This window comes from Nesoenas mayeri, assembly GCF_963082525.1.
Source record: "Nesoenas mayeri genome assembly, chromosome: 3".
NCBI lineage: Eukaryota > Metazoa > Chordata > Aves > Columbiformes > Columbidae > Nesoenas > Nesoenas mayeri.
In genome coordinates this window covers 90,556,570-90,574,970 of record NC_137544.1, presented here as the reverse complement: position 1 = coordinate 90,574,970, position 18,401 = coordinate 90,556,570, and the positions used below count along the sequence as shown (strand labels likewise).

Below are 18,401 nucleotides of genomic sequence, written 5' to 3'. Positions count from 1 at the left end.
AATGCACCTAACTTTCTACAAAACACACTATAGGAAAACAAAATAAAACAGAAGAAATAAGAAAACGTCACTCTCATTCCCCTAGTCCTTTACAGAAAAAAAAAAACAACCAAACAACCAACCAAAAAAACCCAGTACTCCTTACAAGCACATGTTAGGCACACACACACCTACTGAAAATATGTCTACTTGCCTTTTCAGCATGTAAATGCTTTCAAACCACTGGAATAGCTGGATAACCAATAATTTGTTATAGAAAGAAGACTGCAATAAAGAAACAAAACATTGTACAAATGTGAAACTGTATGTCACTAAGAAGTTTTGAATTTTTTTCCCCCCTATTTTATGTATGAAAACCCAAGAGATTGTGTGACTTGTCCTCTCAGCATCACACTGAATCTCTTTAAGAACCTCTGTGGAAATCAAAACACAATATAAAACTTGTGCTCCTCAGTCCTCACACTGAAAAGCAGCTTTATCACCATGAGCTATGGAAAGAAAAGACACTGACACTCACAGGCTTTAAAGATATTAGTATACCTTTCTTTTTTTCCCAGAATCTCAGAAACATTCATTAAGTCTACATTTAATGACATGTGTTGCATACTTATGTGTAGGGTTAGGCTTAGGAAAACAAACTGGAACATAACGCAAACAAAATGGAGCATACTTTCCTCTTACTGTGCTCAACAGTTCTGGTCAGTAAAGGTGAGTTTGAGATTAAGATTTTTGTTAACATTGCTAAACTTAAAAAGGAAATATACTCTTAAAAAAGGAATGCAAGTCAAAGAGTGCAGAAGTCAACATTCACTTTTGAACTTCTTTTATCATTTCATGATCTTAAAATAAAATGTACCATTTTTCCCACCATAAATAATATCAATGTCCAGGAATTTCTCATCATTCTCAAAAGAAATAGAAAACATACTGAAGAGCAACAAATAAACATCTTGCTAACAATTACACTGGTACACCACCAGGATGGAACAGCTCTGAAAAACTCTTCATACGCAAATTCCTAAAAAAACCACACAATGCCAAGTTCATTTACTTTTTCGTCATTTTACAGGCAAGCTTCTAAACACCTGCAACTGGTAACAGTCTCTAGGTATGGGGGGGTGGGCTGGGGTGTTGCAGATCAGGCCTAGTACCCCAAGCATATAAAAAAATATGTAGGTGTCTAAAAATGAACTTTTTATGTTTCTGCTGTTAGACAAATTTGAATTTTAAATACATTATTCATCTATAGCTAAAACATTTATCAGCAACAATATGTAGTTCAGACTACTACTTCTCCTGCCAACAAAATCTTTTTTCAGACACTGTATTCCTTCATGTACTATTTGCAAGGAAATACTTCTCTGCAATAAAAATTCCTTCTGTATTTTTTTCACTCCCTTCCGACTTCCACCAAACAAGAAAGCATAACATACATCCTTTTATGGTTAAAAAGATCCTCACCAAGGTTCTTAATGTTCTTGGACAAGCGATGCCCACGTTACCACAACATTTTCTTGACTTAACACAGTTTGAAGATGAGGATGATGCCTTACATGCTCCAGGCTGAACAGATTTGTTAGGAAGACATGTCCTGACAGATGTGCTTAAGAGAACAAGGTCATTGATTAATCAAGAAAGGAGTCTATTAAAACAATGGCATTAATATATTTGCAGATGGTTACTTAACAGGATGCTGTCAAGGTGTTTTCGTCAATTTTTGAATATTCCTTTCTCAATCAGCACTGATAAATGCTTTGCTGTGTATTTGTCTAGTTTTCAGCATGTTAGAAGCTGGTTTGCAATCAATGGCTGCATAAAAAAAAGTAAACAGTCCTGAACTAATTGTTTACTTAAAAATAATAAAACAAGCATTTTCAAATACTTTGTCCTCCATGTAGTAGTTTTCTAAGGATCTGAATGCACTCATGTACAGGAGAAACACGTAAATATCTGGAGACAATGCTGTGAAAATCTCAAACTAGTGTTTTCAAAAGTTTACATGCAGTAAGCTTCCAATATATTAATCTCAATAAGAATCTTTCTCATTGTATTTTTCAAAGAATCCAAAATTAGAACAAAGATGAACAGATAAGACTTGTTCCCACTCTTTCTCTGCAATTCAAAAAGCACACTCCAATGTGTTTTGTACAGCTGTAAATATCTTAATTGATAGTACCTCCAAAAATTGCCTTAATATGGTGCTATAGAAATTATTCATCTTTCTCTACAAATTCAGACTCTTGCTTTTGCTGTCCAACCACAAAATAGATTTTGCATATTAAATGAGCTGTTAAGTTGTCTTCATATTGAAAACTTACTGCTGATTCTTTTAGCTCCCATGAAGGGGGAGGTTTCCTTCACAGTAAGTGATGAACAACTCAGTGGAGAAAGGAGAAAACCAGCTGCACCTTGACCTACTACTAATGTTCTGGCACTGAACACACTTAAGGATTTATTTTTAAAATATACAATCCCTTAGATTGGCGTTTTCAAATCAATTTAAACACCACTGATAGTTAGGTTGCAGGAAGGAGTTTACAACCAAATTCAACCAAATGTCTGAGCGCTAACCAAGTGGAAATATTCTACTTGGACATTCATTCCACTGGAGTAAAATTGTTCTGAAACTTTTTGGATGATGAAAAACTTTTTAATGTCATCAAGGTTTTCATTTTAATATACACACGTTGTAATGATTTTTCCCTTGGCTTCAGACACAGTGCATATGTGAGCACACTTCCAGATACCTCCTGACCCTGTCCCCTCCTTTCTACAACCTGTTTTTAGTCTCAAAGATAATTAAGCTCATAAAAGCTATATGAAGAACAGCAGTCAGGTAGAGGAGACAGACAACCGACTACCCTGTTATGGCAACAGGTAATTCAGCTTGCTATCAATGGCAGCAACTGGGGGTCAACCAGTGAACACGTTTCTCGTCTTCTCACTTGATAAATTGCTATGTGGGAGAACCACAATGGCACAGCGTAGAGATTCAGGAAGACAAGGGATTTGACCTGTATGAAACGAAGCTTCAACATTTCTACTGCTCACAAACCTGGTTGTTTTACTTAAAATCTTAAAACCTACATCCGTGTGTGCCAGAAGACTGCACAAATATCACTCTATCAGAGTAGTCTTACTAAGCACAGACTCACCCTCTGTCTTGCTGAACTGCATGGCAACTTAATTGTTCTCCCTATTTATACAGATCACTACTACAATTTTCCAAGTTTCCCAGGAATGCATCCCTTCAAACCTAATAGAATGTAATAATTTTTTTTCACTCTTATATGGATCTTTTTTCTTACTAGCCTTCCAATGAATCTCAGTTCTTTTCTATTAAGTTACCTTTTTAGTGCTATTGCTTCTTTTTTATTTAGTATTGAAGCATTTTATTAATATACTGTTTATTCATATGCAGTTACCTTTTGATAAGAGTGATAACGGTTTGTTATCACTGGCATAAATCTGTCTATACCATTTTTCTAGGAGGGGCAAATTTATCCAGTTATATTCACAAAACTGATAAATAAGGAAGCTAAGGAAAAATAATTCTGCATACAGCAATACTGCTTCACATGAGTCAGAGAGATAATATATGCCTCCAAGTTGCTTTAACAGGTATTGTCTCCCAAATCTGATATTATCATTGCCTGAAGACCTGTAAACTGGGCTGCAGTTTGATCACACGTCTTTTCAAGAAGGAACTGGCAACATGTGGTAAACAAAAAAGAGATAATATTTTAGTTATTAAGTTGATGCCATACAGTAAAACTGCTGCTGCAAGAACACAATTGTAAAATGCCAGCCTTGTTTATTACAAATTCAGTTACACAGCTTCTCATAAAACATTTGCTATTGCAAACAGAAGAATCCCTCTGGTAATTTTGTTCCAACATTTCTTCTGGTTTAGGAGAGCTCATAAAGCATGCAGTCCTAAAGCTCCACATATCAGCAACAGTCCTTTATTTCTACCAAACAAGTTGCATAAATCCTGGTCACTGATCTTTACTCCCAATACACCGCCTGCTCTAATTAAGTCTTTTTCATTACCCAGTATCTACCTACTAATTTTCACACCTTGAAATAAAGTTTCAACAATGGTTTCTGATTTAAAAAAAAAACAAAGAAAAACAAACAAAAACCAACCAAAACAAACAAAAACTTGCAAAAGTAGCTTGAGTTGCCATTTAAAAATGAATATTTAATACAAGATAAACAGCTCTTCTGTTCAGTAGTTCTTGTGCAGTCAAGGTTACCTACACAGAACAATTACTGCCATTTTAATAGCATTTTACATACACTGTCAAAATACATGATGTGCATAAACCAAAACGGATACGTAAAGAATAAAATTCTACCTAGAAAGCTGCCACTTGTAAGCAAAGATGAAACAGTGTAAAGGCCATAAGGCTAACGTTTTATCTTAGTTTAGGTATCTGTCACCCAGAGAAGACTATCAGACAGCAAGCAAGCCAGATTTCATGTACTCTACTCCTTGCTCTGCCATTTATTTGCTTTTCAACTTTTTGATTTTTTTAAATCAGTGAAGCAGTTCCAGTGCTTTTCTTTCACACAGAACACAGTTGGGCTCTGTGAACTTTGGAAGGAAAGTATCACAGAAGTTCTAAGCACCATCAGAGATAAACTCAATGACATCAAGCTCTGTAATATATTGACAGGAGACTGATTCCGAGAAATATTGTGGATTTTAATGAGCTTATTGGCACTGAAGTCAGTGGCATGTAGAGATCATCTCATTCCTTTGAGAAATAGAACCCAAATGCTTTTTGTTGCTTGCACAAATAGCTGGAACTTGGAGCCTCAGTCTTTTTAATGCTAGGAGCAGATTTGTTGTCGTTGAACTATATAGTTTGTTGGGTGTGGAAAAAAAGCAGCGTACAATTTTCCAATGGAAAAAGTGATTTATATGAGTCAATATAACATAAGTTATGGTACAAATGTTAAGAGGTATCCATGATAACTAAAATCAACAGGTGCTTAAGACACTCCAGGACAGTAAAGAATTTTAAGGAGAGACAACATAGAAATCCATAACAGTGGAAAAATGGCCTAAGAGAAAATTCTCCAACATCTCTGAAGTCATACAACTCTCCCTGCTGACAGAAATAGCCTGTTATTCCTTCAAGAAAAATGTGCCAAAATGCACTGGACCTGAACGACTGTTCATCGTAACTGTGATGAATTGCGAACGTTATAGAAGGAAGAGGAAAAGCAACGTTCTGGTAAGAGCCTTGGACAAGCTCTCTACTCACAGCTCAGGATTCCACTGCAAATTTGTATACACCTAATACCTCCATGCTTCAAGTTCTGTCTAAAAAAACAGAGGGTTTTTTCCATATGTCCGATCTATTCTGAACAAGATATTAAATAAGAATTAATAAGATGCTCAGTTAAAAAGAGACAATACCTATATGTATGTCAAAACAATAACCTGCATATAATTTGACCTACATGTCAAGAGCCAATATAATCCCTTAATAGTAGTATGGAAATTAAGTAAGATTTATTACTTACAAAAAGTCATGAATCTAGGTGAAATGAGGCAGAATTAATGATTTCATCTAGGACACACAATAAACGCTGAACAATGAAAATAATAATTTGGAATGAGTGTGTTTATTCTTTGTTAAACACCACATTGTCCTCAGGGTTCTTGCAAATGAGTAGCTGATTATTTACATACCATCAGTCAGTCATTAGTTCTAGCCCAGACATCAGTCACAATTGTCTAACATCTTTCTAGACCAGACAAGACGTTACAGTAAAATACAGAATATCTGTTCTCTCCAAATATATAAACATGTTTAGATATATTAAAAAGGGTACACATTTCAGCAGTTTATTACTAAAGCTAACTCCAATAAGCAAATCATTAAAATGACAAAGAGTGGCAGGAGTTGGTGCAATACTATTAGTTTAACTCCATTTCACTATTTTCCTTCAGCAGGGGAACTTCCCATCTATATTATGTGGATATACTTAAAATATTGTTTGTGCACTCCAGACTGTTCATTACATAATTGAAAATGAACATTTAGTTCACAAACATATTTTTGCCCAAATGTTGATGTTCTAGTTACCTGTTAAGACCTACGGAGCACACCTAATTGCTTCCAATGAAGCCAAATTAATGCTCCTCCCCACTGCCCCATCTCTCCTGTGGACATGCTGTTTGCAATGATTGCAGGTCTCAGCACATAGGAGACATACAAGTTCCAGCACGAACATTTAAATCATTAAAACAGAAATAGACAGTCAACAGGTCTAAGTTTTATTTATCTTTCTTTCACTGTCTCACTGAGATGCTGCTGGACAAGGCAGTCTTTCCTTTAGCCTTCTCCATTTAAAGTCTCCCTCTAAAACAGAAAATACCAAAATGCACCGTATGTAAACAAGCAACTACTTTCCTAACTAGAAGTTACTATAGAAATGCAGAGCTTGATAGGAACATAGCACACTATTAATCAGCCATTATTGGAAAAAATGCTGTGCCTTCTTTTGGTAACATGGAAGCAAAACAGCAGAATGTTCAAGATTTTTTTGCTGGTGGTAGTTTGTGTTTTGTTTTGGGTTTGTGTGTGTGTGGTTCTTTTTAATTATTATTATTTCACGTTTCGTGATATTACAATCAATGACATTGTCAGCATCAATTAGACAAAAATAAATGTGATGGATCATCCAAGCCTCACAGCGTTAATATTTAGTGGTGAGAGTAACTGACTCAATAGTAAAGCTACAAAACCAAGTAAAAGTGGGCAGTGTAATACAGTTATTTTTCAGATACATATTAAAAGAAAAAAAAAAAAAGGAAAACCCCCTTTTTAGACTGCCAGCCAGTAAAGGATTTTGTGTAATTAATAAAGTTACCAGTGCAAATCACAGAATCCAAAACAAGAATGACTAAGAATCATATAAACCATCATGCAGACATACATTTGTGTTAGTACTTTTCTTTCTTAAAAAGACAGACATGATCTAGTAACTTGAAAGTCAAAACAAAAAAAAAACCCAAAACACTAAACCAACCCAATCACTATAACAGTAAATATCTGGCACTTTAGTAAAGAAAACCGACTTTAAAACCTCAAAATATGAGCTGCTGTAGGACTTAAGCCCTGATCTGAGACCTTAGGAAGAAACCTAATAGCAGAAAGAAGCTGTGGGCTCAACACTGAAATATTCTTCTTAACATCCTATCGTCATGCGTTATGTACGCCCACATTTGCAAAAGTAGATTTGCTGGTTAATGAATTTTACAAATTATTACTATGCTCCTATTCTGTGCTCAACAACTTTTCAAATACTTGGTCTTAGAAGAACAGGGAACTAAAGAAAATGTTTTTTTAAAAAATATATCCCAGATCCTCTTCCCAGTTTAAGATCACTGTACATTGCCTGTTCTACATACTATGGGTGGACCATGCCAGATAAATCAAGCACCATCATTATGTAATACCCTGCAATTATTTTTACGGCTATTGAATTCCATTCTTCCTATGCAACACATAGAACGCAAATGTAAAGCAACAGTACAAATTACAAGCCCCAACAAGGCAGTAAACCTGAACCAAGTCACGCAACAAAACATGTCTATAAACTTTCCCACCAGATGCAAAAAGGCTTTTAAGTTTCAGAAGCTGCTCTTTTCAACCTGTTTTTCTTCATGTTTTTTTCTTAAATTAAAAAAAACCCACCTATTTCTACTCATCTCAGAGTAGTAAATTAATAGTTCTATCAAGTGAGAGCAAAATTCACAGAAATTGAGATGAATATAGTAAGACGCGGTGGTCCTTTCTTTTACTATTGCATGATAAAAATAAAATGTTTAAATATAACTGTCATCAGAAATACAGTTGATGGGAGATTATGATTCATATTAAGATCACAACCTATAAAAATCACCAGCTGTACAGAATGAGCTGTTCCAGTTGACAGATCTTATTAACAAAATCTTCCAATAAATTACAGAAAAAGCTGATTTAAAAAATTGCTTTTGGCTTTCAGCATATGGAGCTTAAGGTGCTCTTCACACTAACATGTTTTATGTGGTTTTAGTGACTAGTTACTACAAACAAACCATGATGTTGTGGAAAAGTTGTGCTAAGAAAATTTAGTGAGAATGAAGGGAACCAATCAGTTTACAAAACTCAAATGTAACATGTTCTGATTATAAAGGATACTTTTACAGGGCTTTGCTTCCCTTGCTTTGTGGGCAGAACAGAATAAAATCATGGAAGGATGATTAATTAAATCATCGTTTCTGTAAGCATTTCTGGAGCTTCACTGAAGTACAGCAGTAATGCTTTACTCTCAACTCTCCAATGACAGAATCAGTAGATTCTGTGGCAAAGCAACAACTCTGTCAGGTTAATAATTAGACTGCAGGAGTAAGACTAGCCACGGAGCACAATGCATCTATACAGTGGAATAAGTAAGATCTTAACTTTTACCTACAGTGACAACTGAGACATCCTGCTAAATACAAACCAAAACTAAAACCCCAAACCTTTACAGCTCACAGATTTTATGGTTTTAAGTAATTCCGAAAACCTAGACACTTAGAAATATTTTATCACCAAAAAAGTCACCATTTTTTTGACTACATAACTTCTTAAACTGCCAAAGACATTTCATGACACGAACACCTTTTAATTAATTAATTTATTTATATTTGGCCTCACTCATTATGCAAGTTCTCCTCCTTAGAGTCTGTGTGCTTCTGGCGACAAGCTGCTGCTCTGACACTGGCCACTGTACTGAGGAAAAGCAATGCTTCCTTGATGGTACTTCATTTAGTATTTTTTGATGAAAAAAGTGGACAGCAAAAGTAAACCACAGATTTCTTGGCACAGGCTAAAATGAAAGATTCTTAGAGACAAGTATCAATGACATTTCTTCTTGATAAACGTCTTCTGCACACACAGGTTAGGTTTATTTTCACACCGTCTAGATTATACAATTTACTGGCTTCAGCCACTACAAACTATTCTGCCAGTACTAACTTGCATGGACACACTTCTAATCTAAAATCTCAATAGCTCATTATAATTGCATGTTATAAAGCTTGCATTTAAACTATTAACAGAAGAGACCTAGACAATCTTTGACAATTTGATATTCTGTTTAAGTAATGTAATACAAGAAGCAATCTAGAGAATATCATACTGACATCTACTTTTAAAATTTAAACTGTTTATTCCAAACGCTTACATACAACTCAAGATAAAGGACACATTATGGAATACAATTCAGGCAGTTAAATTTATGCCTCTGTCAAAAAGTCCTAAGTAGCATATGATTAACAGCAGTCTATATATTATCCTAAAAGATCTCGATAGAAAGCATGGTCAAAGTATTGTCAATTACGATAAGTACATATTATTTCAGGATTACCTAAAAGTCTTATAAACAGCTAGTTTTCCTGTTTGTAAAAGAGGTAAAATGACAGCTGTCACCACAGACATGACAAGTTTCATTTGATGTACAGGTCCATCATTCTACCCAATCTAGAAGACATATATACATTAAGGGAAGACAGTGAAATAGTACATACTGCTGCCCACCACAGTGTATAACAGTCTAGCGTAAAAACAGCAAGTCAGATCTGGACTCTTAATTCCTTCTTGCCATTGACTTTGTGACCATAAGACACTACACATCAGGTTTTGGTTAGCCAGCTACCAACAAAATCAATTGAAGTTTATAAGCTAAAGAAAATATTGTACTTTTTCAGGACATTTAGCTCAAGTTTTTGAGTTAAGCAGTGATAAATCTGATAAATCACAACAGTAAAGACACTGGCCTGGAAAAGATCTCATTAGACCTTGCATATCATACTTGACTTTTGTTTGTTCTCCACTATAGCTGATTACTCAAACATACATAAGTATTGCAGTCTTTTCACAGTACCTGGAATTTGGTCTACGCTGTAAACAAAAGTTGCACCGAAGTCTTTTAACAGACTTCCAAATTATGAAATCACAGTTAAGACAAACACAAATAGGTTCTTATCTTTCAATTTGAACATGAGGATAAACCTTTTCCATTGACAGTCTTACACACAACTGTTTGGCCCCTGGCAATGTGTCTAGACAATGTCTGTTATTTGTTTCAGTTCTGAAAGATATGCACTAAATACAATGGTCATCACAAAAAAGCTCTTCAGAAAAAACAAGTTTAAAGATCTTTTCAATCTTCTACAAAAAGAAATGAGGTGTGCTTTGTATATTTTCTTCACACTTGAATAGTAAGAAATTATGTTGGTCACAGCATCATAACTAGACTGGTCCAGATATTAGCTGTTCACCAGGCCAGAACAAGCAGGTACATAAGAAAAACGAATGAATACCTTATAAATTACATGCAAGAAGGTGGTGGTAATCAGGGCACATCTTAATCAGCAAAAACATCAAAAAAACATGGAAATAAAAGAAAAATACCTAAATGTCTTGTTTTCAACAGCCTCACTGGCAACATACTCTAAATTTACTCATACTGTGCAATCATACTACAGCCATATAATCCTGTACAATTTGTAAATTACTGAGCTGGAGATATTTAACAAATTATCATTATGACAACATATACCCCCACAGCTGAACAAATCAATAAAACAAACTTTGGGTGAGGTATTTCAGATGCTAAGTCTATTACCTTCATTATTACTGCAGCATACATGGTATTTTCTAAAGAGGCACCCATGTGAACTAGAGAGTGACTCAAAACCTTTATGTACAATGAACACTTCCATTTATAAAATACTGTGGCTAAAGTTTAAAATGTTGCTAACAACAGAAAACAGTGTAAGCCAAAACGAATGTGCTGATTAAAAATCCAACTGCAAAAAAAGAGAAAGTATAATATAAATAGCTACAGATGTAAGAATTTTCCTGAGCCAAAGCCACATTCTTGTCAAATAAGAGAACCTTAATGCAAGACTTATTAGTAATCAGCTTCGCAGTACTTTGAGCCACAAGCTTGATTCTGCAGTTGTTTCAACACTTACAATATTCATTTATGTCAAATGGATCCGCATAACAAAACAAAGTAAAAGTGGATACAGAGACCCACATTCAACTCAAAATCTTTGTATTAAAGTATAAATTTGTAAAGGAGAAAATATGAATGGTTATTTTTCCCAAAATGTGCTTTTGCATTGTAAGCCAACATTTATTTTTCAACAGTTCTTTACCTTGGAAAATAAAGAATGACATATTTTCTTTCAAATATGAAAGAACATGCCAAGAAACCTTACGAAAAAGATTTATCTTCTGCAGCCATTACTACAAGGGGTACTATATTTCCAAATAAATAATGTCTGAAGAACATTTAATAGAATTCCAGAATTCAAAGGTAGAGACATTGTACTCTGCATTGCTCTTTTAATCATTCTCAATGTCCTTCACATACTTTCCTTAAAATGCACACACGCTTGAACTGAATTTCAAGTTTAATGCAGCAAATATCTTTAAAATAACCTGGTAAATCCACCTCTCCAGTCCATAACAATCTAACTTAACTAATGCCTTCAAATTTTTATTCTTCATAGAGAAAGGAAAATACTCTCACCACCATCAGTACAAAGTTTATAGAGTAAGGTCTTGCAATTCAGGGGTGTATTTTCAACAGTTCCTAAGACTTTGTAACACTACAGACCATTCTCACAGCTTACATCCTCAAATCTGAATACTGGCTTACTATTCAAAGTTTTAGTCACGCTTGCAGTGTGATTACCTACTGACATCAACAAAAATTTCAGAAGAGCATTATAAATCATTGGAGTACTAGGAGTGATTGATAAGGCAAGAACAACGTTTTTTAAATATTTCACCAGATTTCAATACAAGTAGTATTCATTAAACATAAAATAAGATGGCAGAGAAAGTATAACACAGGTGTGAACTTTGCAAATCATTACAGAGAAGCAACTGCACACTATAAGGCTGGCAACACACTGAACATAATTCAAGCACATTAAATTCCACAGTTCAAACATTAGGCTATTAATACACTGCAGACTTCAACTACTGATTGCTCGTCCACCTTTCAGGATAATATATTGACAATTATTTCCTCTGCATCAATGAATGCTCTATCATGTACCTCCATCCAGCAAGTAGCATTGAAGCCAACATAACTCACAGATGATGGAAAATAAAGTACTATTATTTTTATTACAAAAAAAATATATCTATTTATGTCAAAAGTCTCATCCAGAAAAAAAAAAAAAAAAGAAGAAAACATACATACACAGCTTAAAAAAATAAGATTTTTTTAAAATAGCTTTATGAATTTGGAGTAGCCAGAGGATAATTATTTCAACTACAACAAAGTAGTTCCAATTCTACCTGCCTTTATATTGTTATCGTATGAGAAGATATCCACATAGCTGGTAATGTCAGAACACAAGGAGCTAAAGGCAACGGGGCAAAGGATCTGTGCCTGCTACAGAGTGCTCTCTGTCATAATCCACACTGGAGCTGGAGTCAAATCATCCCTCATCTGTCAACAAACACTACTGGAATGTAATAACAATTCTTCTCTGGTGGCTACTCATCCAGACTACACATCACCTTCCTACTACAGACAGTTCATCTGTCAATTCACATAGCAGAAGTCTGCACAAGAAATCTAAGGATTTCATCAGAATGTTGTTTTAAAAACCCAGGCTACTACATATAAAAATACATTAATTTTAAAACTGCAAAGCTAAGACATTATGATTTTAGAAATGTCAAAATAAAAGTAGACTGGGAAGCTTTGATTCCACTACTTCAGGGCGCATTTCTTCACATCACACAATCTACATATGCTTGCAAAATAAATACATGTTTTCCTTCATACTAATGAATCATTCAGGACTCAGGGTGATCAACCCTGCAGGAAGCAGCTGTGGAGCACTGATGATTTATCCACAGTATACTAACCTTGTTTAAAGAAGGTAGAAGATTTCTAGTGAACATGATAGGGAATTACAGAAAGAGGAGTATGGTGTGGTGTATTAAAACATCACTCTTTAGAAACAAAAATAGAATCTTTTTTTATCACAGGGTTCCTACATGATGACAGTTACATAAATCATATATCACCTTCCAGCCTTCAAGTCATGCAGTTTCCTCAGAAGCTCAACAGAGGTAAAGGACAGCCCTGTGACGCAGTATGCACATGTCCTAAAATTCTTGACCGATTTAAAATTGTTCCTGGAAAATACAGCACTTGGAGTTCTGACAGGAGCAGACAGCATAGTTCACATTAGATGTTCTCAATCTCCTTTTTTCCACAGAATCTTTCAGAAGGAAATCACAGCTATCCTGTTGCTTCATCCTGCTTCTCAGCACCATAATTCCTGAAAAGGCCTTGGCCAACCCTCTTACATCGGACTGAAATATTCCCATCAAGTCACTAGAGAAGGCCCTGATAACAGCCCATGTCCCAGCTGTTGCCCACTGAAAATATCTGGATGCTTTTGAGAAAGTTAGGAGCGCCTCATTACTCAAACAGCAAACAGTCTACATAAGGTAAAGAGACCACAGGATACCAATGTCAGCCTACAACCAAAAATTTCAGTCAGATTGTAGTTTTGCCTGCCTGTATTTTCATGGTTCTTAGCCGAAGACATCTTATTTGGAGAAAGACTGAAGATTCATGTTTGCAATTGTGATCTAACAACAGCTGAAGATAGTTCTAACAATAAGATGAAGAAAAGGTAATAGGATCTACATGTCAGCACGTTAGCTGCTAAATATTCAGTAGTTGTTCTTCCCAAATATTCAGAAGTAAAAAACTCAGTAACGAGACAGACATGCAGTTTAAAGGAAAGACAGAGAGAACCCAAATCTCTCACTGTGTTCTCTCAATATAGTAACACTGAACGTCTCACAGGCTGCCACAATAACTGCTTGAAAGAGTGATGCCTTATTGTGAAAACCACTCAACTCAAATTATTCCATGCTAGTAATTTGTCACAAGCTTTTGTTTTTTGTCTGTGTGTGTGTGTGGTCTTGTTTCGTTTTTTGGTTTTGTTTTGTTTTTTTTTTCCTCTTAGCAAAGAAATAAATACATTTTTCTAACTCACACCAATACTCTACATTCCTACTTTCTAAAGTACCTGGTCAAATGAAACAATGAAGCAAAGTAATAATTGAAATCCGCAGTTCACATCATCAGCATTTGCTTTCACTCTCTGTTAAGAACAGTTTATTTAGTTTGTTGTTCTGCTTCTACTATTAATATCAAGGCTACTGGTACAGTTGGACTGTTCATTAAAAAAAACCCAACACTTACTAGCCTGAGATTCTGTAGACTCACATAAAAGAGTTTATCTGGAAATATTTAAATTTATTCCCTAAGATAATACCTTGGATATGGTCAGGAGTTTGCTACTTATCATAGTGTCTCAAATCCCAGAACATCTGCATTGCATGGAATCTTCTACAAAAACCCAAATCCTGCAAGGACCTTTAGAGTGATAGGTGTATATTTACTACTTGGTAAAATAGCACGAAAAACAACGGTGTGTCTAACATCACCTTCCCAGAACACAACCCAATCAGCTTTAGAAATGGTGGATTTCACACTCCTGGGGAGGAGGAGGGCAGGAAAATCAAAATAGTTACTCAGAATATTTCAATAATTCACATTCTTGCACAAATACTGTCAACTTAGACATTCATTTTACCTTGAGAAGGTATGTAGGAATATTGCTGAAATCTACAGGCAGCTTCAAGAGGAAGCGAGCTGAGAATTCTCCAGTCTGTGGAAAAAAGGTAACACTAATGAGACCTGGTGTCTAAAACAGAACCACAGATTGAGTGTTCTGAGGTAATGAAATATTAACCAGAAAATGTGCAAGAGCTCACACCAAACAGAAGGGTTGAAATTTGAAACAAAATTTCTCAATGTAATTACTGAAGAGGAAAAGAATTTATAGATTTCACAGATGTTATATGAGAAAACACCTTAAAAAGCATAAAACATCATTGCCAGTAGGTCAAGAGCAAAAAGGAGTCAGAATAAAACAATGACCATGACAAAAATCAGACTACACTTTGTTAGGCCCTAAATATAGATGTATCTTGGCCGTACTCATTTCCGGACAAAGGTCCGTCAAGACCTGTACACGCTCTGAAACCAAAGCTTAAAAACTGGCAAATTCATCAGAGCATATAAATAAAACAGAGGCATCTCCACAAACACTGCAGACATACATAAGAGAATTTGCATTGAGTAAGGTGAGAATGTATCAAAAATGGCTTCTGAATAAACATAGACAAAATAACTGAATTAGAAGGTTTTATAGGATTTATTTTCAGAATTATGTGACGCTTAACACCTAGACAACCATCTTCTGAAAATTTGCCAAGCATCCCCTACACATTGCCTTTTTTTTTTTTTGCATAAAGTGTATGCAAAGGAAATGGAAAGGATTTCCTTTCTGTTTCATACACTTCCTTAAAACCAGACTTTGTCCACCTGGTTATGAAGCAATGAAGTTGGCTCTTTGAAAAACAAATGCTTGCTTGATTTCCTTCATATTATTTTTTTGTCATTGCTATTTTTAATTCAATAAAATAGCCATACAGCAGCTATATTTTTTCACGTTGAATTAGTACAAAAAGCATTAAACATTAATTTTATGCCACTAAGTGCAGAAAATTAGGGTATCCTGAGACAAGGCAGTAAAACTTTTTTCAGTTTTAACACTGCCCTGTTTTTCCATACATTACTTAGTTATGTGATGACATACAGTTTTTAAAAAACAGTACTTCATTTTAACAGGCAAGGGGACAAATCAGAGTTATATAAATATACAGCATTTGTTCTGTCACAGTAACACATATGTACTACCTCACTATTTCCTGAACATAGTTATCTTTACCTAATTTTCATTTTAATATTTTAAATGTTTTGCATAGCCAAAGGAAGAAGAAAAATACTTTAAACAAGAAATGTCCAATTAAACAAATTTTAACAAAGTGCAAAAGCATCTATGGCAAGCATGCATACTGCTATTCACATTAAAAATGTGAATGCAAATACTATACTAGATTTAAACGGGATTGTCTTTATTCTGTATAACTTGCAATCAAAACACTGTAATATGCTCCAAGATGCAGATCTTCTGTGTCATTCAATGAAGATCATTTTGTGCTGTGTAACTTCCCCCAGGGCCACGGAAGGGCAGGGAGCAGCCCCTGCCCGTGGTGCTCGGCCACCCAACCCCAACCAGCCAGGCAGCAGCAGGTCCCATCAAATGAATTTCTGGCCACAGCACCAACACGCTGGATAGTTCGCTGGCATCTATATCAGCTGGCACTCTGCCAACATGAAGCTACTAAGCTAGGTAATAATTCATCTATTTGTTGCAGATCTTGGAGATCACTTCAGAAAATTTGGAATACTGGTACAAAGGTATAAAAGCAAATTTCTGTTCCTGTCCGGGACACAGCACTGTATTCAAGTCTCCTCTTCAAACTTTTCAACTCATCTGTGTTAGATGACTGCCTTCCTGATACTGCAAGGTTCATTCATAGATTATTATTTCAGAAGTCTGCTGAGCTACTGTCGATTCCTGACAGGAACAACATGGATTTCAATGATTTTTAAGCAGAGGAGAAAACATGCAATTTACCTCTTGCTTTTCAGATAAACACTCCTATTGCACTGATCATCAAGGCTAACAAGACAGTTGTAAAGGACAGGAAGGAGAAACACATGAGTTAGTTTCACAGTTTTGAGTTTTAGGAGACTCATTAACAAGCCTCTGTCATGTAGGTACCAGATTCATCAAATCTCCAAATGAGACCCTCAGAGCCTTCTTGATAGAGAATGTCAACTTCTAAAACAAAGCACACACTACAGAAACCTCAAATAGCTCTGCAATGATTAAAAGGATTTGTCTCAAAATGTATTTAAGATTTATTTTATTGGAATATTTTATAATGAATACAGCACTTCAAATGCAAGAAATGTTCTTTATTCAGTCACCAAAGATTCAAAAGACTTGAGTAGATACGGCTTTCCCACAAAAAAGGGAAAAAAAACCCAAAACTAGTTTTCTACAATCTTGAGTAGACACTTGGCAGCTGCCAAAAATTATGATAAAATCTAAGTATGGTTCAGAAAGCCTTCTGCATTTCAATAAACCAGTCTGATGATATTTACAGATGTGGCAAGTTCTTTGTGATGCCAGCTATAGAGAATAGCGCTTAAGAGCAAATTACTTTCAGTGAAATATTCTGATCTGTAAACAGAGATCTGAAATTCTCTGATAAAGAAAATTGTACTTGGCTTAAAATAAAAAAGGCCTAGATAACTTTCTAAGAAAAGAAAACCAGATGAACATAAGTACTATTAGTTGTAAAGCAAACACTCTTAATATCTGACTGTCATTTGAAGACATGGCCCTACAAAGACACTGCTCTAGCCCATCTCAGCTGCTCCTGTCCTCCTGCAGAATATTACTCTTTTTTTTCTCTCATGGTTTAGGTTCCTGAAACAACTCATCTCAGCTTAAATAAATGCCAGAGAGATACAGGCAGCTACAGCTACCAATTAAATCAATTCAACCATCATGTGGCACCACACACTAATACCTCCCACCCTTAAGTTGGTTGATTTGCCCAGGCAGGGTGTCACACCAACACTTATTCTGCCTCCCAAATCTTCAGAGTTAACTCAGACTTCCACGTACTATTCTACTGTGGCCTGTAAACACTGGAAACTGTTGAACAGTCTTTGCAGCTATAAACGAGATGAAATAACATCAGGTTGAAAAACAGTTACTCACCTGGAAATCTGGTTCAACCAAGCTAGTAGAATGGCAGCAATGTACAAAACAGGGAGTACAGAAAGTGAGCTGCAATCAAATTAGGTTTTTTTTTTTAATTGGAAACAAAGCATGGAGATCCACAGAAATCAGTCAAGTTTCCCAAGGTAAGAGCTATATTTATTAAAGGATCACTAAAAGCATTTTACCAGAAATGCTCTTAATAGCTTACCCAGTTGTTTTTTTTGCCAGCATAGATTTCCATGTTTTCTCCATACTGGGGCTCTTCAAGTAAAGTCTGATACTCAAACATGAGACGAGAGCTCTCACGTAATCGGCTGCACTGAAATTGGTGATACTGTTGCACAAGCTCTTTCACAACAAGCAGGAGGCATTCCGGGTTTGAAGGATTCCAAGATGCTAAATTCTGTTGAATTGGAAAAAAAAAAAACAGAGACCAAAATTTTACAACAATGGAAAGACAAACACTCGTCCTTCCCTACTGATACCAGAGGCACATTTGCATGTGAAGGCTTTGTGACAAAGTTAAACCATAACAGTAAATGCAAAGGCTATACCATGCTTTGGAAGAAAACCAGGTCAAACAGCA

At 35.5% G+C, this 18,401-nt stretch overlaps 1 protein-coding gene across 2 annotated transcripts in view; it reads right to left on the bottom strand.

Annotated features, from left to right (window-relative positions):
• BABAM2 (BRISC and BRCA1 A complex member 2) overlaps nucleotides 1-18,401 on the bottom strand; it is a 169,237-nt gene that overhangs the window by 95,544 nt on the left and 55,292 nt on the right. For both annotated transcript variants that reach the window (XM_080342905.1, XM_080342904.1), the window contains 2 exons: nucleotides 18,024-18,218; nucleotides 14,702-14,776 (listed from right to left, as the gene is read on the bottom strand). In XM_080342905.1, coding sequence (XP_080199031.1) covers nucleotides 14,702-14,776; nucleotides 18,024-18,218 — 270 coding nt within the window. The remainder of the gene's footprint in view (nucleotides 1-14,701; nucleotides 14,777-18,023; nucleotides 18,219-18,401) is intronic.